The sequence below is a fragment of the Trichomycterus rosablanca genome, chromosome 23 (assembly GCF_030014385.1).
Source record: "Trichomycterus rosablanca isolate fTriRos1 chromosome 23, fTriRos1.hap1, whole genome shotgun sequence".
NCBI classification, from domain to species: Eukaryota; Metazoa; Chordata; class Actinopteri; order Siluriformes; family Trichomycteridae; genus Trichomycterus; species Trichomycterus rosablanca.
In genome coordinates, this window is record NC_086010.1 from 10,689,277 (window position 1) to 10,712,160 (window position 22,884).

The following is a 22,884-nucleotide window of genomic DNA, read 5'->3' on the forward strand; positions in this document are numbered from 1 at the left end:
GATATTAGGGACGCTGTGATTTCTGTAACTTTGGAATATGACTGCACAGCACTGGGGGTTTGATAGGAAAAGGAAACTATGAGGAGATCCTGTCAAAATAAATGTCCTTCTAAAAAAGGCATCCCAATGTTATCTTCTACAAAAATTATAAATAAATGAAATACATTAAATAAAACATCTACATTATTTAAATGTAAAAAAAAAAAAAAATGAAATAAATATACTTGAACAAATATACAAAATGAATAAATAAATAAATGTATGATGTCATACTAGTCAAAAAAAGCAATGACATTTTGAATAAAAAAATAATAATAATAAAAAAAAATGGAATGAAATAGAAAATTTAAAACAAAAGAAATAAAACTACAAAATAAACAAATAAATGTATTTTCACATACTGGTCAAAAAGGCTATACAATCCAAAATATAAAATACATTAAAAAAATATACTTAGTAAACAAATATACAAAATAAATAAACAAAAATGCATTTAAAAAAAAATAAATAAATATACTTAATAAAATAAAAATATACAAAATAAATAAATATATTATGTCATACTGGTCAAAAAGGCAATGAAATCTAAATTAAAAATAATAACAATTTAAAAATAAATAAATAAGTTTTAAAAGTAAGAATAAATAAAATAAAAATGGAATGAAATTAAAAATTAAAAATAATAATATACATAAATAATAAAAAAATAATAACAATACATTTAAAAAATACAATAAATAAATAAATATACCTAATAAACAAATATACAAAATAATTAAATTAAAAAAATAAATAAATGTATGATGCTACTAGTCAAAAAGACAATAAAAATCTAGATATAATAAAAATAATAAAAACAATAATTTAAATAACCAAAAAATAACTAAATAAGTTTGAAAAGTAAAAAATAAATAATTTAAAATGGAATGGAAAATTAAAAACAAAAAAAATAAAATTACAAAATAAATAAATAAATGTATTATGTCATACTGGTCAAAAAAGCAATGGAATCTAGAATAAAAAAAAATAAAAACACATTTAAAAAATAAAAAAAATAGTAAATGTACTTAATAAACAAATATACAAAACAAATAAATGACGCTATACTAGTCAAAAAGACATTAAATCTAGAATTAAAAAAATATCTAATAATTTAAAAATAAATAAACAAAAATCAACTAAATAAGTTTTAAAGGTAGAAAAAAAATATAACTACAAAATAAATAAATAAATATATTATGCCATAATGGATTTAAAAAATAAAAATAATTAAAAAATAAACCAGTTAAATAGTTTGAACTGCATCTCGTGTGTTATGATTAAACGTTAAGTGTGTATTCATGTGTGTGGTAACCGATGCATGAACTGAAACAGGGGTCCTCACACAGGTCTTTGTGACTAAAATATCTTTGAAACCTGGTTTCTGTGAGCTAATCAAACAGTTGCTATTTGAGATCCAGTTTAATTATGATTTCCTGGTAATTAACATGAAATTAAAGACCTCTGAGATGAATGTGTGAATGAATGCTTTATGAAATGTAACTAAGGGAATGTCATGATTTTAACTGTATATTATGGGTTTCATTATAAAATTTATAATTATTAAAGGTGTAAACACATGCAGACTAGGTTCTGACTCTTGGCTACTGTATGGAGTGTGTTCTTCCAGAACATCTGGTCTTCTGTTTGGGTCTTCAGGCTTCATAATGGCTCGTTCATTGTTCCTCTGATTGTATTCATTCATCTTGTTGCTGGTCATCCTTTTCCTCTTTTACCTTTAGAGCTTTTACTCTTCCAAGCATAACTGTCCCTTCTAATGAATTGGTTTAATTGCTAGTAGACATTTGGGATACTTTGCAAACTTTGCAGCATGAAGGTGCACATCTGCAGCAGTAATGTAATGCAATCATACAAACATTAAATAAGATCTCAAAGAAATGGTTTCAACACGCTCACAATACATATATCTACACAACACAAACACAATCCATGACACAAAACACTTAGACTGTTCTGACAACAAAGGGGGTCCAATCATGCACTGGTAAGGTAAAATACAAACTTTCATTGAAGTATTTGGGCTTTAAAATACATCCTTTATGAATGAGATACGATGGTTATAGCAAAGAGGTCCAGAGCCTAACCCAGAGACACCAGGTTTCATTACATCACAGAGCCACTTAGAGTCATGGTACTGTAAACGCCACGCTTCACACATACAGTAACTAAAGAGGATGTCTGAACTGTTGTCACTAGGGATGTGCAGCACCACCACTACCTGCTATGTTACTCTGTTCTTCCTTTTTTGCAAACCAGTACTTTAATACTAAACCAAATCTGTACACACCTTTCGTCTCTCTCCATTGAAACCCCTCCATTGCTCTGCCTTCTTCACGATGTAACTGAGCTCCTGATTGGACACCTCAAGGTCATCTGGGATAAAATATGCCCCCTCGGAGCTGTGAAGACGTTGATAGACATCCAACATCCTGCCATCGTTGTGAAGCCTGGAAAGGAGGACGAGAGATAAGCAACGTAACAACTGAACTAAGAAGAGTTTCACAGTTGTGATTTTTGGTCTTGGTCATAAAATGCTAAAAAGGATTCTCTGAATAATGCAGAACAAAACTGAATAAATGTTTTAAGCCTTGTGTCATGTTCCATCCATTCCAAAAAACAATTAAAAACCTATTATTATTATTATTATTATTAGTATTATTATTATTAATGTTATTATTATTATTATTATTATTATTATTATTATTATTAATGTTATTATTATTATTACTAATGTCATTATTATTAATAATATTAATAATAATAAGAAAAATATAAATAATAATAACAGACATATTATTATTATTGCTGTTGTTTGTACTATTATTATTATTATTATTATTCATTTATTTTAAACTATATTTTGTGCATATTTTTCCCCACATATTTTGTATACAAAATACATCTTTTTAGAAATATTTAACATCGAATGTCAGTATTCTGGGAAAATCAAAACATTCATTTTGCAATTATGTCTCAGTAGTAACAAAAATATTGCTAGTTCTAGTTCTAGTGTAGTGACAAACCACACATTTCCACTTTCATTTCATTCACCACAACCCCACTGGAGGCAGCTCGTGTCCAGGGTGGTTTCCTTGTAATGGCAGTTTTTTAAAAGACAACTAAGAAAAACAATACTAAGCCACCATTAGACTTTCAAGAATCATAAAATACAAGATGCAAGTAGAAAAGGTGGGCACGTCTATCAGCCTCACAAACAAAATATATGTGCACAATAACTAAAGGCAGGAAATGAGAGAGGTCAGGATGAGCTGGCTAATGAGAACGGTATATATAGGACCTTGGCTGTGGAGAATTAGCACATAATGAGGTGCAGAGATTGCACTTGAAATGGCAAAGTAACCGGTACTGTCAGTCATCCCATAAGGGCATGGGAGGTGGGCATGATACTGTAATTCATGCCCCTGCCGGTCCATATGGCAAACAAATTCATATAAATATTCCGTTTCTATTTGCTTAGACGTTTTGTTGTATATAATTTAATTAAATTCTATATAAATCATGAAATAGGTGGCAGTTGTAGCCTAGCAGTTAAGGTACTGGACTAGTAATACAAAGGTCGCTGGTTCAAGCCCCACCACTGCCAGGTTACCACTGTTGGGCCCTTGAGCAAAGCCCTCAACCCTCAATTGCTCAGACTGTATACTGGATAAAGGCGCCTGCTCAATTCTGAAAATGGTCGCTGAAATTCAAAGGTCGCTGGTTCAAGCCCCACTACTGCCAGGTTACCACTGTTGGGCCCTTGAGCAAGGCCCTTAACCCTCAATTACTGGATAAAGGCGTCTGCTAAATGCTAAAAATGTAATGCAATGTAAATGACCTAGCCCTATAAAGGGCAGTTGTAGCCTAATGGTTAAGGTACTGGACTAGTAATTAGACGGTCACTGGTTCAAGCCCCACCACTGCCAGGTTATCACTGTTGGGCCCTTGAGCAAGGCCCTTAACCCTCAATTACTTAGACAATATACTGTCTCAGTACTGTAAGTCGCTTTGGATTAAAGCGTCTGCTAAATGCAGAAAATTTAAATGTCATGATATCTTTTAAGGTGTTGGTGGGGGGGTCCCAATTGCAACTGTATGTATGGAATACTTTGGTGTGCTTCTGTAAAGGCATTTTGAAGGATGGTGTTATCCCAAGCATGCTAAATTCAGGCAAATAAAGGGTGTGTTCGAAAACCTAGTGAGCTGCCTTGCTGTCTTACTGCCTACATGGACAGGTGCCTAAGTAGAGAAGATTCTAATAAGTCATTGACTTATAAAGCAGGTTATTCGAACACGCTACAGTGATTCCATCGGGTTTCGCTTACTAAGCTAACACAGTTATCATCATGCCATTCAAAGCAATGGGATGGGGTGGCACAGCGCGCTACACATTTGCTGACAAACCCAAATTTGAAAATAAATGACACGTGTGCATGTTTATACAAGTTAAAAATCAATAATAATTTATGTAAGTTTGAAAATAACTTGAAAATAGCTGCCGCACTGAATGCTGGGATTGCCTTGAGTCAAAATAACATTGAAATTTTAAGATGCCTAACTAGACAGCATATTAAGGCATCTAGGATTTCGAACAGCCTCATTCTCGGGAGCACGCCTGGGATGACGTTGGTTTGTTTGTTTGTTTGTTTATCAGGATTTTAACGTCATGTTTTACACTTTGGTTACATTTATGACAGGAACGGCCCCTCATTACCCACAGTGCAGTTGCCAAATTCTTGCTAACCAGAGACTACTAAGGACGTAGAAACAGCAAGAAACCACACTGTAGCACTTATCATCTGTCTCTGGATTGTGGGGTTACCCATGTCTCAATTTAATTCATTTTGTCAACCCATGAATGCACCTTCACAAAATTCAGATGCTAATGTGCTATGATGCTAATGCTGGGTATACAAGATGTAAAAATAATAAAATTCATAGCAGACGTTTAACAACCAAGGAAAAACTGAATTTACTACTTTAAATTCTTAAAAGATCTGCAATTCCAGGTCTCTATGTGCTGTTTCAGTTCTTTGAATCAGTAGCTGAATAAAAGAAATAACAAACAGCAGAACCGAGGAAGCTCTAACCTTTGGAACGGGTACAAATCTTGCTGGTTAACTCGTCTGTGAGTGAGTGTCTGACATCTCCTCCCTTTCATACAGTAGATTTTAACTTCACCTCACCCTCAGACATCTCTTTGTATGGATAGGATGGATGCTTTCTCTGATGAGGAAGGTCAGAGTAGTACAGGGAGGATGGAACAGCTATTGATTGGAGTCTTAAGGTGGCAGTGCATCAGACAATTCCTCTTCTAACGCCTTGGCTTGTGTTCAAAACTTCCCGACTCAACTCCAACAAAGGAATTTGGTTTAGGCAAAGGGTAATCGGGACTCACATGACAAAAAGACTAAACCATGTAAGAGAAGAGCTCGACGTCTCAACTGGGGAAAGCGGCGAGTGATGTCTGCTTGGCTACTGTGTGCAAAGATGTGACCTTAATACATCTCAATAACTCATACAGACTCGAACAGAGCTGGATTCGGTTCACTGACATGCCCGAGCTTTCATGGTGCAGAGCGAAAGTAAGATGTTTTACATCTTTTAAAATGACTGTCAAGAAAATACAGCAATATGTTATTGTTTCACACCAGTTTGAACTGGATGGATATGAGGCAGCAAACATTATAAATTCACTTGAACCTTAAAGACACATCTGTCTATCTGCCTGCCTGCTTGTCTCTCTATTATATTTATTTAAATATAATTGCAAATATTAAAATAGAAATAGGAGCTCGGCTGGACTAGCAGTAAAGCTTACCAGTGCTAGGATCCAGGGTTTGAATCCCCAGAGCTATCAGAAGACTGACTGTCTACATACAGACATGGCTGGCTATCTTTGAAGGGAAGTTGGCCTCTAGTCCAGACTGTGTTACTGCGTTGTGCCAAGTGATTCCAGAGATGCTGGACCCACAGCGAACTAGACCAGGTTAAAGTAGTGGTAAAACAGGAAATGAAATTAAATGAAGCTAAGAACAAATAAATTAATTAATTAATTAACTGATAATAATAATAATATATTATTATTATTATTATTATTATTATTATTAATAATTGTTATTATTATTATTATTATTATTATTATTATTATATACATTTAATATTAAAACAATCAAATGAATAGACATATTATTATTATAATTATTATTATTGTTGTTAGTAATAATAATAATAATAATAATAATAATAATGATAATATGTATGTCCTTCATATTATTATTATTATTATTATTATTATTATTATTATTAATAATTATTATTATTATTATTATTATTAACAACAACAATAATAATAATAATATGTATATTCTTCATTTGATTGTTTTAATATTAAATGTATATAATAATAATAATAATAATAATAATAATAATAATAATAATGAATAATTAAATAAAATAAATAATATGAACACCAATATAATGTGCAGTTTCTTTAAACGTAAGAAATAAATTTTTATACAAATAAATATAAAATTACATAATAAAACCTAATAATAAAATAAAACCCGCTTACATGTAATTAAAACAGTTCTCAGTATACAGTATACATTTAGCCTCAGGCAATAGTATAGAAATAGGTCAGCCGTTGTTTCAGTGTTTTTTCTTCAGGCAGCCCATAGGAGCATGTAAAACCGCAAAGCATGCTGGGTCCTGAACAGACCACTGGCCTACATTTAAAGCTTTTTTGTTTCCAGCTCTAAGACCTCCGAAAATTTTGCTTTATACAGAGTAAAGGCTTTATTAAAGGGCAGGACATATCATTTTAATTAAGGCTATACTGTATATCTTGAGGGCTTGAGTTAAAGGTGATTGGACTTCTTTTTTTTTTTTTTTAGGTTTTTGGAAGATGTTTCACCTCTCATTTGAAATACTTTTTCAGTTCAGTTAAAGATAGCGTAAATAAAATAGGGTAACCACATAGATAAAGGCATGTTAAAATGTGTAAAAATGTCACCAGTAGACATTTGGTATTTATTTATTTATTTATTTATTTTTATATATATATATATATTGGTATTTATTTGTTTATATATTAATTTATTTTGTATTTTTCCCTTTTTCCATTTTTTAATTGTATATTTTTATTTATTTTTTAGCCTTTTTATTTTTATATTTTTTTTATTTTTCAATTTTCATTTTTTTTTTATTTATTTATTTATTTTATTATTATTATTATTTATTTTATTTTTTTTATTGGAATGTTTTACTAATTAAAACCTGCACTGGAGCATGCATAGATAGATAGATAGATAGATAGATAGATAGAGAGATAGAGAGATAGAGAGATAGAGAGATAGAGAGAGAGAGAGAGAGAGAGAGAGAGAGAGAGAGAGAGAGAGAGAGAGAGAGAGAGAGAGAGAGAGAGAGAGAGAGAGAGAGAGAGAGAGAGAGAGAGAGAGAGAGAGAGAGAGAGAGAGAGAGAGAGAGAGAGAGAGAGAGAGAGAGAGATAGATAGATAGATAGATAGATAGATAGATAGATAGATAGATAGATAGATAGATAGATAGATAGATAGATAGATAGATAGATAGATAGATAGATAGATAGATAGATAGATAGATAGATAGATAGATAGATAAATAAATACTGTTTTGAGCGAGAGTTACTTCACACTTACCTGAGAAAGTACACGTAGAGCACGGTGAATGACAGGATGAAGAGTACAGCGTACAGAAACAGTGTGATGACGATGCCCGCTGTACCCGAGTGTTCCGTGCGATGAAAGTGCCAGTACAGCTTAGCAGCATCCGCCACTGGCACTTCTGCACTGTAAGACAGACGCTGGACACATTGGTGCGACCACACACACACACACACACACACACACACACACACACACACACACACACACACACACACACACACGCACACGCACACACACACACAGAAACCATTGTGAGCACCAGTAAAGTCATTATTCATTATGTCATTGTGTTGGTAATGCAAATAAAATGCACTGACCCCCTGTATGAATCCTAATCATTTCTTCATCTGCTTCTCAACTATCTCCATATGTTTCTTCCAGATGCTTCAGTTTCTCATTTTCAAGTTATTTTAGTTATTTTGCCATAATTATCTTAACAAACATTAACGTTAGATAATATTTACATTGCTTACTAGTAACAACACTGTTTTTGTCCATGGAGGGTCTTTTTTTAAAAACATTTTATTTAATTAATTGGAATAAGTAATTGTGTAAGTGACACTGTCATTGGACAATAGTAGCAGTAATTCATTTACATTTTTGACATTTAGCAGACGCTCTTATCTAGAGTGACTTACAGAAGTGCTTCCACAGTAAACATTCCCCTACTCTAGTTTTAGGTAGACAGCAGTCCAAGGATACAAATCTGCAAAAACCTAGTAAAGACGTGGGACTTTAATCATCTATTGGAAATGGTGAGAGACTCGGATGTTCAAACAGACAGGGAAAGCTCATTCCACCACTTAGGTGCCAGTACAGAAAAGAGCCTTGATGCCCGTCATCCTCGAGTTCTCAGAGCAGGGTTTGATAAGTTATCTAAGGTAGCTTGGGGCTGGTCCATTTTTGGCTTTATAATCAAGCATCATTGTTTTAAACGGAATGCAGGAAGCTACATGAAGCCAGTGAAGAGAAGTGACTGACCCTTGGACCAGGGAAAGTAATCAGAAACTACAAACGTTCAGTACGGGCTGTGGTTTAGGATTAATACCTTGCACTGGTCTGTGGAGACAAACAGGCTTAAGTACACACACACACACACACACACACACACACACACACACACATACACACAACAAGAAACAGGTGCGACACATTAACACAATCAAAGGGAACTAAAAATGGGTGTGTTAACAAAATCAGGTGGGTAACACAAAAACCAAGACTGAGACCAGTGGGAGGTACTAACAGTAAACCATAAAAGTCTTGTGGGTAAATTTAGCTATTTATCTTGGAACCGTTGTGTGCTTAAAAAAAAAAAATAATAATAATAATAATAATAATAATAAATAAATAAATAAATAATATAAAATAAAAACATAAAATGAAAAACAACACTAATAATAATAATAATAATAATAAATAATAATAATAAAATAAAAACATAAAATAAAAAACAGCACTATAATACTACTACTACTTCTAATAATAATAATAAAATTAAAAAAATAATAATATAAAATAAAAACAAAATAAAAACAACAACTCTGTAAAAATAAAAATAATAATAATAATATACAATAAAAATAAAATAAAAACAACAACTCTGTAATAATAATAATAATAAAAACATAAAATAAAAAACAACAGCAACACTGTAAAAATAATAATAATAATATTAATAATAATAATAATAATAATAATAATAATAATAATGTTTAAAATACAACAATCTTCCAAACAATTGTACAATTAACTGTATAAAGTAATTAATTATATTTTTTGTAGGTTGTATAAAGTAATTAAAAATGCACTTCCAAAAATGTATTATTTATTTATTTAATCATGTTTATTTATTTATTTTTGTTTTATTTAATTTAATTTATTTATTTTGCTGCAAAGCAACTAAGTTTTGGTTACAAATAAAACATTATTTCTAGCTCTTATACTGTCAAACAGCTTCATAGTTTTTAGAAATCACAAACCCCCTCTCGTAAAGACTTGCAGTAATTATCTTTCAAACTTTTCACTTGTTATTACTAAAGTCACTTTGCAACAAGAATGTTGTAACTTCTATTTACAGTTGCGACGTGCCCACGTGATTGTTTGTGACTTACCCCAAGGACAGCGTCCACAGTGAAGACTGCCAGAGGGTCGAGCACTGTCCACGCTCCCACAGCCGTGATCAGCTTTGACAGGAAGGAGGGCGTTGAGCCAAACGTTAGCTGACAGAGCCATCTGATCAGAAGCAGAAGAAACAAAGCTGCATTCAAGGTCAAGGGCCCGAGCAGCACCAGAAACAGCTCCTCCAGCGTCCGCAGCAGAGAGCTCTGATACACCAGATCCACTGTGTGGGCATGGAAACGGAATCTAGACGTGAGAGGGCAGAGATGGGTTTTTGTCTCGGTCGGGAGACTGCCAGCTCAGCAAAACACAAAACTGTAGCTAAAGGAGAGAAAGAGTTTGTCAGGTAAAGACCGGGTAACACAGAAGATGTTGTTACTGCTGCAGAGGGAGTGGTTGCATTTTGCATTAAACCCCTACTTTATATGCATTGCCATGCTGCCACCAATTACATAAAATTACCAATCCCACCCATCTACCTGTGGAAAATTTTGTTATATACTCAGAAAAAGTTGGGACAGTATGGGAAATGCAAATAAAATAAAAATGCAGTGTTCCTTACATTTACTTTGACTTTTATTTGATTGCAGACAGATTGAACCTGAGATATTTCATGTTCTGTCTGCTCAACTTTATTTAATTTGTTAATATACCTCTATTTGTGCATTTCAAGCCTAAAACACATTCCAAAAAAAGTTGTGAAGAGGGCAATTTAGGGCTAGTAATGAGGTAAATAATGATGTGATTCCAAACAGGTGATGTCAACAGGTGATTGTAATCATGGTTTGGTACAAAAGCAGCATCCAGGAAAGGCCGAGTCTTTGATGAGCAAAGATGATCAGAGAACAATGTACCTCAAAAAACAATTGGAAGTGATTTGCATATTTCTCCCTCTACAGTGCATAATATTATTAAACAATTCAAGGAATCAGGAGGAATTTCAGAGCATAAAGGCCAAGGATGCAAGCTTAAGGTGAACGCCTGTGATCTTCGATCCCTCAGACGGCACTGCATCAAGAACCGCCACTCAACAATAGCTGATATAACCACATGGGTGAGGGATTACTTTGGCAAACCTTTGTCAAGCACTACAATACAGAGTTACATGCACAAATGCCACTTACATCTTTACTGTGCAAAAATAAAGCCTTATGATAACCGTGTCCAGAAGCGGTGTCCACTTCTCTTGGCTCGGAGGCATCTAGGATGGACCATCACGCAGTGGAAACGTGTATTGTGGTCAGATGAATCAGCATTCCAGGTCTTTTTTGGAAAAAATGGATGTCATGTGCTCTGGACCAAAGACGAAAAGGACGATCCAGACTGTTATCAGGAACAAGTCCAAAAGCCAGGGTCTGTCATGGTATGGGGCTGTGTCAGTGAACTTGGCAAAGGTCATTTACACTTCTGTGATGCAGCATTAATGCAGAAAAGTACATTGAGATCTTAGAGCAACATGTGCTGCCTTCAATACGCCATCTTTTACAGGGACGTCCATGCATTTTTCAACAAGACGATGCAAAACCACATGCTGCACACATTACAAAGGCATGGCTGCGGAAGAAGAGGGTACGAGTACTGGACTGGCCTGCGACCCCGTCTTAAGACGTGTTTGCAGGAAGAATGAGACAAAATAAAAGCTGAAACACTAAATCACTTGGTCTCCTCTGTGCCAAAACGTCTTTTAAGTGTGGTAAAAAGGAATAGCAACATTACAAAGTGGTAAATGCTTTACTGTCCCAACTTTTTGGAATGTGTTGCAGGTCTGAAATGCAGGAATGGATGTTTATTAATAAATTAAATGAAGTTGACCAGACAAAACATGAAATATATCAAGTTCATCCTGTCTGCAATCAAATAAAAGTCAAAGTAAATGTAGGAAACATTTAAATTTTTTTATTATTTGCATTTCCCATGCTGTCCCAAATTCTTCTGATTTAGGGTTGTATATACAATGACAATAAAGGCATTCATTCATTCATACATAAATAAACAATCAATTATTATACTGATTAAATGAATACAAGATGATATCTGAGTAGGGGATGTGCAGGTTTGTTTTGTGTTGTGGACTTGCTGACTAAACAGTCTCACATAGCAGGAGGCCTCCTAGCTCTTCTAATTTGGTGTTTCCAGGATGCCACTCTTCATCTCTCTGTTCATTAATTTCCTGTAGCATGTGTGAGAAGAGACGGCCCGACTCCCCATTACGCCAGCACCGGCCCATTGGCGTTTCTTCCTGCTGACCAAACGGGGGTATCGAACCACGGTCGAGTCTCACGGGGAGAATTTTAGAAGAAATATCCCCACCAAAAGCATTCAAATTATTTTAAAACACTTGAAAATCAAATCAGCTCGGCTGCTGTAGTGGTAATTTAAAACGTGTGTTTATTTACACTCCTGCATGTGGAGGTAGTGTTTCCTTTGAAAGGTATTTACAGTATTTTTAACTAATTCCCTATGTTGGACAGGGTCAGAGTGGGTATGGTGACACCCTGAAACACTGGACAGGAGAATGGAATTTAACCTTAACAGAATTATATTGTGTAAATTACAGATAAATTAAGAGCAATTTATAGTAAATTGCATCTTTTTTGTGAGGTGGAGGTTAAATTAAGTATCTAGAAAAAATAAATAAATAAAAAAACATATAAAAGTCAAAAAAGACATACGCTATATTGCCAAAAGTATTCACTCACCCATCCAAATCTTTGAATTTAGGTGTTCCAATCACTTCCATGGCCACAGGTGTATAAAACCGAGCACCTAGGCATGCAGACTGCTTTTACAAACATTAGTGAAAGAATGGGTCGCTCTCAGGAGCTCAGTGAATTCCAGTGTGGTACTGTGATAGGATGCCACCTGTGCAACAAGTCCAGTCGTGAAATTTCCTCGCTACTAAATATTCCACAGTCGACTGTCAGTGGTATTATAACAGTGGAAGTGGAAGCGATTGGGAATGACAGCAACTCAGCCATGAAGTGGTAGCCACGTAAAATGACAGAGCGGGGTCGGCGGATGCTGAGGCGCATAGTGTGCAGAGGTTGCCAACTTGCCAACAAGTCAATCGCTACACACCTCCAAACTTCATGTGGCCTTCAGATTAGCTCAAGAACAGTGTGTGAGAGCTTCATGGAATGGGTTTCCATGGCCGAGAAGCTGCATCCAAGCCTTACATCACCAAGCGCAATGCAAAGCGTCGGATGCAGTGGTGTAAAGCACGCCGCACTGGACTCTAGAGCAGTGGAGACGTGTTCTCTGGAGTGACAAATCACGCTTCTCCGTCTGGTAATCCGATGGACGAGTCTGGGTTTGGCGGTTGCCAGGAGAACGGTACTTGTCTGACTGCATTGTGCCAAGTGTAAAGTTTGGTGGAGGGGGGATTATGGTGTGGGGCTGTTTTTCAGGACTTGGGCTCGACCCCTTAGTTCCACTGAAAGGAACTCTTAATGCTTCAGCATACCAAGAGATTTTGCACAATTTCATGCTCCAAAATTTGTGGGAACAGTTTGGGGATGGCCCCTTCCTGTTCCAACATTACCATGCACCAGTGCACAAAGCAAGGTCCATAAAGACGTGGATGAGCGAGTTTGGTGTGGAAGAACTTGACTGGGTCCTGACCTCAACCCAATAGAACACGTTTGGGATGAATTAGAGCGGAGACTGCGAGCCAGGCCTTCTCGTCCAACATCAGTGTCTGACCTCACAAATGCGCTTCTAGAAGAATGGTCAAAAATTCCCATAAACACACTCCTAAACCTTGTGGAAAGCCTTCCCAGAAGAGTTGAAGCTGTTATAGCTGCAAAGAATGGGCCGACATCATATTAAACCCTATGGATTAAGAATGGGACGTCACTCAAGTTCATATTCGTGTGAAGGCAGACGAGCGAATACTTAGGCAGACGAGCGAATACTTACTTACTATACACTATACAGGCAGCTGTCACCCAAATCACATGCTAATTTATTAAAAAATAATAAACAAATAAAAGCCTAGATGGATTTGTACAACATACTGCACAAAGTACAAAACTGAGCACTGTTGCAAGGTAATAAGCATACTTACAGATTTTATTTAATACAATTTAGAGGGGATTTATTTATTTATTAAATAAAACATAAATATTTATTTATTTATGTATTTTAAAAATATATATTTGTTTTTTTTATTTCTAGGATTTATTTATTTATTTAATAAAATATTTGTTTTAAAATATTAATTCATTAAAATATTTCTTTTTAATGTATTTTTAATAAAAAATATATTTATTTTTAAATAAAAATATTAAGCATTTCTATGATTTATTTATTTATTTATTATTTTTTAATCCACTAAATTAGTAGTGTTCTGGAGAAACACTATTATTATGATTTGTTAATGTCTTCAACAGTCCATTGAGGTTAATGTACTGTACAGTGGTACTTTGTAACTCAACTCAAAATCTTTGTAACTCAACACCCTTCGTCGAGAAATTTGTTTCCCCTAAACTCAATGTTTCCCCTAAACTCAACGTGTTCAGTTTTTTTTTTTAAATATATATATTTATTTAATTTCAAATTAACAATAAGCAGTCACTTTGTAAGACGTCATCAAAGTGTGAATATGAGACAAATCTGCATTTATGTGGAATAACCTTCAGATTCACTCTGAAAGCTCCACATGTATCTGTGTTTAGCTGGATTTTCCTCACTGTTTCACTTTTAAACTTGTGTTACAGCTCGGGGTTCTGAGAAATTGAGAGAATCAGCTTTTTATTTTACAATGTTCCTGTTCTTAAACTGAATTTGTGCCGTGTGTGTGTGTGTGTGTGTGTGTGTTGTGTGTGGTATAATAAAAATACTAAATACACTAAAATACACAATACAAATACAGAACTATTGAGTATTTTAAGAGGCAGATGGGATGATTTCATAGCAGAATAAAAGTCAACTAAGAACTGCAGTGTGTGTGTGTGTGTGTGTGTGTGCGCGCTGTCAGTTTGCAGCTGATCTCTGACCACCCCGCTATCGCTTCATTCCTGTGGAGAAACACTCAAAGGAGACAAACAGATGGACATATGGAACTTGTCATCCACCGCTGACCCCTCGCTGATTCTTACTTGTTTACCACCATCTCTTCCCTCCCTCCGTCCGTCCCCTCATCCCTCGCTATTAGACTACAGTTTCCATGTTTTGTCTCGCTCTTTTCCATGATTTAATGCCTGTGTTCATTTAAGCGTGATAAAAAAGTGTAAGCAAATTCACCCAGCCTCTCGCAGACATTAAATTAAATTGACACCACATGCACGGTGCAACCAGAGCGCATGACTTCAGCTTTTATGAAGGATGCCTGTTGACACAACAACTCATTATAAATTCTTTCCGAACAATGCATACTCGAGGGACATCGCAAGTGGATGTTGAAATTAATAAAACAGTCCCATGTGGAATCATTAAAAGCTTGGAGATTTGTGGGTGGGGTGGGGGGTGGGGGGTCTGTTTTTTCCTGTTGAAAATCTGCTTTTGGTAAATAACTGGGCCTATCAGTATGCATGCGTACCTTAATAAATGAACATCTTTCTGTATTATGTTATTTAACCTGCACATTGAATATAAAGGTCCTGGGTTCAATTCCCAGGTGGAGTGGTGTGAGTACTTTCTGTGTGGAGTTTGCATGTTCACCCTGTGTTTGTTTGGGTTTCCTATGGGTGCTCTGGTTTCCTCACACAGTCCAAAGACATGAAGTCATGAATAAAAAGGAACCATGGTGTAGGGATCCAGCTGCTGGTATTGGTGGTCTGCTTCGACCAGTTAATTAAATGTTAGTCCCATTCTCATAAGTTAATGTATCTTTAATTAGTTCTAGTTATTATTATTATTATTATTATTATTATTATTATTATTATTATTGTTGTTGTTGTTACAGTTAATGATGATAAGAAGAAGAAAAAGAAGAAAATAATATTATTAGCATTTTTTGTGGTTGATATTGTTTATAATAAAAATAATAATAATAATAATAATAATAATATTGAACAATTATTAATAAATGATTAATAAGCCATGTTATTATTATTATTATTATTATTATTATTATTATTATTATATTATTATATTATTATTATTATTATTATTATTATTATTATTATTATTATTATTGTGGTTGATAGTGTTAATAATAATAATAATAAGAAGAAGAAACAAGAAAAAATATTATTATTATTATTATCATTATTATTAACAATATCAACCACGATAATAATAATAATAATAATATTAATAATAATAATAATAAAAATAATAATATTAATATTAATATTAATAATAATAAAAACAAACAATTAATAATACGTGATTAATAATAAATGACTTATTATTATTATTGGTTGGTACTATTAATAATAATAATAATAATAATAATAATAAGAAGAAGAAGAAGAAGAAGAAGAAGAAGAAGAATAAGAAGAAGAAGAAGAAGAAGAAGATTATAATAATTATTATTATTGTGGTTGATATTGTTAATAATAATAATAATAATAATAATAATAATATTAATAATAATAATAATAATATTTTTCTATTATTACTACTACAAATAATATTATTATTTATATTATTATTAGTAGTAGTAGTACTAGTAATAGCACCATTATTATAATTAATGAAACTATAAATCACATAAATTTGAATGTATTTGTAGAACTTAATTGAAATGCCTTATTTCTGTCCACTCACATGTCCAGTATGTCTTTCTCACCTGTTAACAGGTATGTCTCTGGTGTGCAGGTAAAGCCACTGGCTGCAGTAGTGCAGGTAAAGACGAGGGAACCACGTGAGGAAGACGAGGGCGATGAACTGTACAAGCTGACTGAAACTTGGCCTGGGACTGAACGAGAGGCCGAGCTCTGCGGGGAGCAGACGCCACACTATGCGCAAATGCTGGGCCGGCCCAAAACAGTCCACAGCACTGCGGAACGGAGAGACTTGCTGAGACCTGGGGACGGCACACAAACACAGTATATAAACTTAAGACTTATACCATTTTAAACAAATAAATAATGACTCTGATAAAGGTCCTGCAATGGATTGGTGGCATGTGGAGGGTATCCCAGTGCTGATTTAAGCTAGGTTTTAATTATTCCATGGGAGACCTGCCATATCTTAATGAATGAATGAATAAATGAATGAAAGTACTTCTCTACAAGATTAGTAATATAAGAATAAGAAAATGAGCTGACTGTCTTCTGCTGAGAAACTTTATCCTGGTCAGGGTCACAGTGAGTGCAATTCACCGGGCAAAATATAAGAAACAACCTGCACATGTTGCCAGTCCATCACAGGTCAAACACACACACACACACCTAAGGGCACCCAGAGAAAATGCACTCAAAGAGAACATTCAAACTCCACACAGGAAGAACACAGATCACTCCATTAATAATAATAATAATAATAATAATAATATTAATAATAATAACAACAATAATAAAAATAATAATATCAATGACAATGATAATAATGATAATAATAAAATATATTATTTAATATTTAATAAATAAATGTTTTAATTTTTTTAATTTACTGATTTATTTATTTATTTTTATTATTTATAAATATATATATATATATATATATATATATAGTTATTTACATACTTATTTGCCAGTTATTTACAGTCATTTTTACAGCAGATTCTTCACATCTATCAACATACCTACGTATTTATTTTATAAAGTGTATACTTTGTGTATATTGTATTGTGTATATATATATATACAGTGTATATATATATATATATATATATATATATATATATATATATATATATATATATATATATATATATATATATATATACTGTATATATATATACACAATACAATATACACAAAGTATACACTTTATAAAATAAATACGTAGGTATATATATATATATATATATATATATATATATATATATATATATATATATATATATATATATATATATATATATATACGTATATATATACAGTGTATCACAAAAGTGAGTACACCCCTCACATTTCTGCAAATATTTCATTATATCTTTTCATGGGACAACACTATAGAAATAAAACTTGGATATAACTTAGAGTAGTTGGGGACCACTGATTTAGAGTATACAGTTCGATGTATGGTAATAGGGAACTAAAAAAAAAACGGGGATGGCAAGGTTTGAGTGCCAGCCCAATCCCAGGTTCTGTCATGAGGCCCACAAGCACTGCGACCTCGATCAGGTTCCCATGTAAAGGTAAATAACAGCTAAATATAGGATAACTGAAGAAAGCTAAACTGATGAGCTAATACTACCTACTATTGTCCCACAGAAGCAAAAATGTCAGCGTGTTTAAATTCTATACCATCAGTGCTCTTTAAATGTTGAATAAAGAGCAGGAACCAGGCCTGCCAGTTCATCAAAAGCTGATTTGCACATCGCCTTTGGGCAGGAATTCTGGGAAGTATTTGTGCCTTCGGTAAGGGTTCTAAATCTGGGCCCACTTAAACACCGGACTTATCCTTTTATTTGGAGGATTAAGTTATTTGCTGTCACTTTTTTTCAGCTCTTCCTTGTTTGGGGCCATAAGCATTGTTTTGTGAATGCACCAAGCCCTATTTGTTCCAGTCTCTTCATGAGAGGAGGGATTTTAGTTCATCAGGGGTGTGGAGAGGAGGGTAAACTAATACAGTATAATAGGTTAGACTTATTTTGGGTACAAATACATAGTATAGCCATATAATAACATCATATTCTTTAGCAAGTTCTCTAGGTCTTTAAAAAGCACCAAGGTTCTAAGAAGCGTGAACGAAATCGAGGTTCAAGAACCAAAGTTCTTTTGGTCAAAACGAGCTAATTGAGATCTTTGTGAACCAGTACCTCTAAATGTACCAGCACTGATCACGCTATTGTTCCTTGACATCAACAGCTAAGTATTTAAGCAGGTAAATTTCAGTTTGAATGGAACCAGTTTAAGAACCAAAGTTCTTTTGGTCGATAAAGTCTATTAGAGATTTTTGTGAAGCAGTACCTCTAAATATACCTGCACCCATCACGCTACTGTTCCTTGACATCAACAACTTAGTATATAAGCAGGCAACTGTGCATTTTAGTCTAAATGGAACCAGTTCAAGAACCAGAGTTCTTTTGGTCTAAACAGATTATTGAGACCTTTGTGAACCAGTACCTCTAAATGTACCTGCACTTATCCGGCTACAGTTCCTTAACATCAACAGCTAACCATTTAAGCAGGAAAATTTCAGTCTGAACGGAACCAGTTCAAGAACCAAAGTTATTTTGGTCAAAACGGGCTATTTAAAACTTTTGTGAATCAGCACCTCTAAATATACCTGCACTGGTCACGCTACTGTTTTTTTTAACATTAACAGTGAAGGATTTAAGCAGGTAAATTTCAGTCTGAATAGAACCAGTTTAAGAACCAGTGTTCTTTAGGTCAACACTGGTTATTTGAGACCTATCAGATGCTTTTTTCCCCTCCAAACAGCTTTAAAACTCAACAGAAACAATTTAACTGTTCATTCAAAGCAGTTTCACTTTTACACCTACTGTACATGCCCAGACGTATACTTTTACACCCACACCTACAGGCAAAATTACCAGCTAACTGTATTAGCATGCATTTTTTCCCCCAGAACCTCAATGGTTAATGAGTACTACTGCAATACACACTCAGCTGTGTTGACTGAGGCTTTAGGCAATTAAGCCCAATACAAATTTTCCAGATGATGTTTGGTTGGTGGACCATTCTCAGCACTGCCTTCACACTAGGAGCGCATTCGCATGAGAAACGTTTTGCGCTTGGCTCATCGCAAGCCTCGGCGCAAACTGCTGCTTTGTTAAGCGCTTGGCTAGAGTGGTGGGGTAAAAAGTCATCAGAGTGCGAATCCACTCTGAAAGCATCCACATGTGCCTGTGTTTAACTGTTTCACTTTTAAACTTGTGTTATAGCTCGAGGTGCTGAGGAATTGTGAGAATCAGCTTTTCCAAGAGTCTAAAACTCAAAAAAATAAAAATCCTAACGTTGACTAATGTATTAAAAGAAGGACATAGGAACACTAAATTTCTCTTAATTATTACTGCTCATAAGTTCTCTCCACTAATGAAATTCCTCACTCATTGTTTTAGTACAATAAGTTACGTTAAGTTTTGTGCACCGCCACACTCCATAGGAAATAAGGGCACAGCAGCGCAGATGCTATTGTGCCGCTTCTCATGTGAATGTGCCTTTACTGAACGGAATATGGTATTTCAAGATCAAGCGTCTCCACGATTAAGAAGCATAAGGAAACAATAAAGAAGTAAAGCTAAAGTGCAGGTTTTATTGTATTTTTATATTATTATCATTATTTAATATTATTATGTGTTATTTGCAGTGTATAATTGTGAAAAATAATTGTGCCTAAAATATATACAGTTCCCAGGACCACTGAATGCATTAACAGGTTTCCCATACATCCTTATGGGAAAAAATACCTTGAAACTCAACGCCTTTAAAACGACGCCACTAGTTTCAAGGTACCACTAGGTATATTACGTATAAAAGTACACTGATCAGCCATAACATTAAAACCACCTCCTTATTTCTACACTCACTGTCCATTTTATCAGCTCCACTTACCATATAGAAGCACTTTGTAGTTCTACAATTACAGACTGTAGTCCATATGTTTCTCTACATACCTATTTAGGCTGCTTTCAGCCTTTTCTTCAATGGTCAGGACTCTATTAGACACGCCTACCTAGTTGGTCCACCTTGTAGATGTAAAGTCAGAGACGATCGCTCATCTATTGCTGCTGTTTGAGTTGGTCATCTTCTAGACCTTCATCAGTGGTCACAGGATGCTGCCCACATGGCGCTGTTGGCTGGATATTTTTGGTTGGTGGACTATTCTCAGTCCAGCAGTGACAGTGAGGTGTTTAAAAACTCCAGCAGCATTGCTGTGTCTGATCCACTCATACCAGCACAACACACACTAACACACCACCACCATGTCAGTGTCACTGCAGTGCTGAGAATGATCCACCACCTAAATAATACCTACTCTGTGGTGGTCCTGGGAGAGTCCTGACCATCCAAGAACAGCATAAAAGGGGGCTAACAAAGCATGCAGAGAAACAGATAGACTACAGTCAGTAATGGTAGAACTACAAAGTGCTTCTATATGGTAAGTGGAGCTGATAAAATGGACAGTGAGTGTAGAAACAAGGAGGTGGTTTTAATGTTATGGCTTATCGACCCCAGCCCCCAAATCAACTCAACCTTGCCATTTTTGGAATGGTCCAAGTATTAATTAAGAGGGTCAGTCCCTCCAATCCCCACATAATTCGAACCCTGGTCAGGGGAAAGAGGGGAGGGGGAGTAACCCATGATGCAACATTGCTTTTAATTACCGACAAGCCTGTTTTGGGGTAGTTTTGGTACTTTATGAGACTCTTTCTTTATGATTTTAAATATGCCGCATGCCCTCTGCAACCCAGACCAGAACAAGCAGATGTTTCAGTTGTTGTACATTATTTGGAAGCAAATTTTCATACTAGCTTATTAAGCATATTAGTTATCCTTTAAACACTTTAAAAACAGAACGTTGATTTATAAATGACTTGAAACGCGCTAGCCGAACGTAAGCCTTCACACTTTCAGGGAGGTCACATTAAAAAACAGGACGTGATGATGACTGTAAGTAATTTAATATCTAGATTTTAAATGATCCCATCTGTCCCGTTCTCGGTGCAGAAATTACGTGCTAATCATAAGACTCCCATGGTCTAGCTAATTCGCAGCGCCCCCCGAGGCCCTTTAAAAATAACTACATTAGGATGGAAGGTTAATCTGCCGATTTGGATACCGTTCGCTCTGGCAGTACGGGGATTTTTTTACTCGTGCATGTATTAACTTATTTATTTTGTGTTTTCCAAGCCTGCTTCTTTACGAGCGTGTTTCCGTAGCTTTGGCGTAGTAAACACGCACGTAACTTTATTTCATTCAGAAAAAGCGTAAGCTGGGATTTCGAGGGGGGCTGTAAAAGCTGATTATTGGAATATATTTGACAATTAGAACTGGATTTCTGCCTCTGTCGAATTATTACGATTATTTACAGCTGAGAGAGATGGGAAACGGCAAAAAAGGCGCTGATCTAATGCATGTCGTTGAGTTTAATGCTAGCAAAACAGGTGCCAGGTTCCCTATAACAGGGTTCTTCAAATGAGCCAAAGATATGTAAACAAAATATAGGCACATAAACACAAAATAAACTTGTCCACTACGCCCCCATGTGGAGGTTTTACATCCATCTTGTAAACCACAGTGGGACCAGATTGCCACCTTTTTACACTGCCTAGTCACATTATTATGACCCCTTGCTAATTTCGATAGCTGTGGCATCCATGTGGGTATGAATCCATCCTTGCACATCACATACACCCAAACATGCTTATTATCTTCCCTGGGCCGGATGGGATCTTCCAGCAAGACAATGTGACTTGTCACATGACTAGAAATGTCCCACACTGGTTGGAAGAGCATGACCAAGACATCCAAGTACTACCCTGGCCCCCTAATTCCCCAGACTTGAACCCAACTGAGCATCTGTGGGACCACCTCGATGGTCATGTACGCTCTATGGATCCTTCCCCAGGTACCCTCCAGCAGGTGTGGGATGCACTGCAGTCAGCATGGCTCCAGATACCTGCAACAACCTACTAGGACCTTATTGAGTCACTTCCAGCCCGTCTAGCTGCTGTCTGTGCTGCACACGGCGGTTACTCGTTACATTGTCTGGGTTGCCTGAAAAATGTCGCTCTATAAAATATAGCTCTGACAACTTCACTTCATACTGGCAAGGAATCAGGTGTTAAACCCTGTTGTAAATGCGTTCACACTCAATTCTTCATTTTATTGTTTTACATCCCTTACGTCACTCATACGATCACTACATGCCAGCAGTAAATTTGTGATTTGTGAGTGTTTGATTTATGCCCAGTA

At 35.1% G+C, this 22,884-nt stretch overlaps 1 protein-coding gene across 1 annotated transcript in view; it reads right to left on the reverse strand.

The window, feature by feature from the left end:
• The window catches only part of ofcc1 (orofacial cleft 1 candidate 1), an 84,757-nt gene that overhangs the window by 31,884 nt on the left and 29,989 nt on the right, over positions 1-22,884 (reverse strand). Inside the window, exons 5-8 of the mRNA XM_062985204.1 lie at positions 16,623-16,859; positions 9,880-10,132; positions 7,739-7,902; positions 2,348-2,507 (exon numbers count right to left, since the gene is read on the reverse strand). Of these exons, the coding sequence (XP_062841274.1) occupies positions 2,348-2,507; positions 7,739-7,902; positions 9,880-10,132; positions 16,623-16,859 (814 nt within the window). The remainder of the gene's footprint in view (positions 1-2,347; positions 2,508-7,738; positions 7,903-9,879; positions 10,133-16,622; positions 16,860-22,884) is intronic.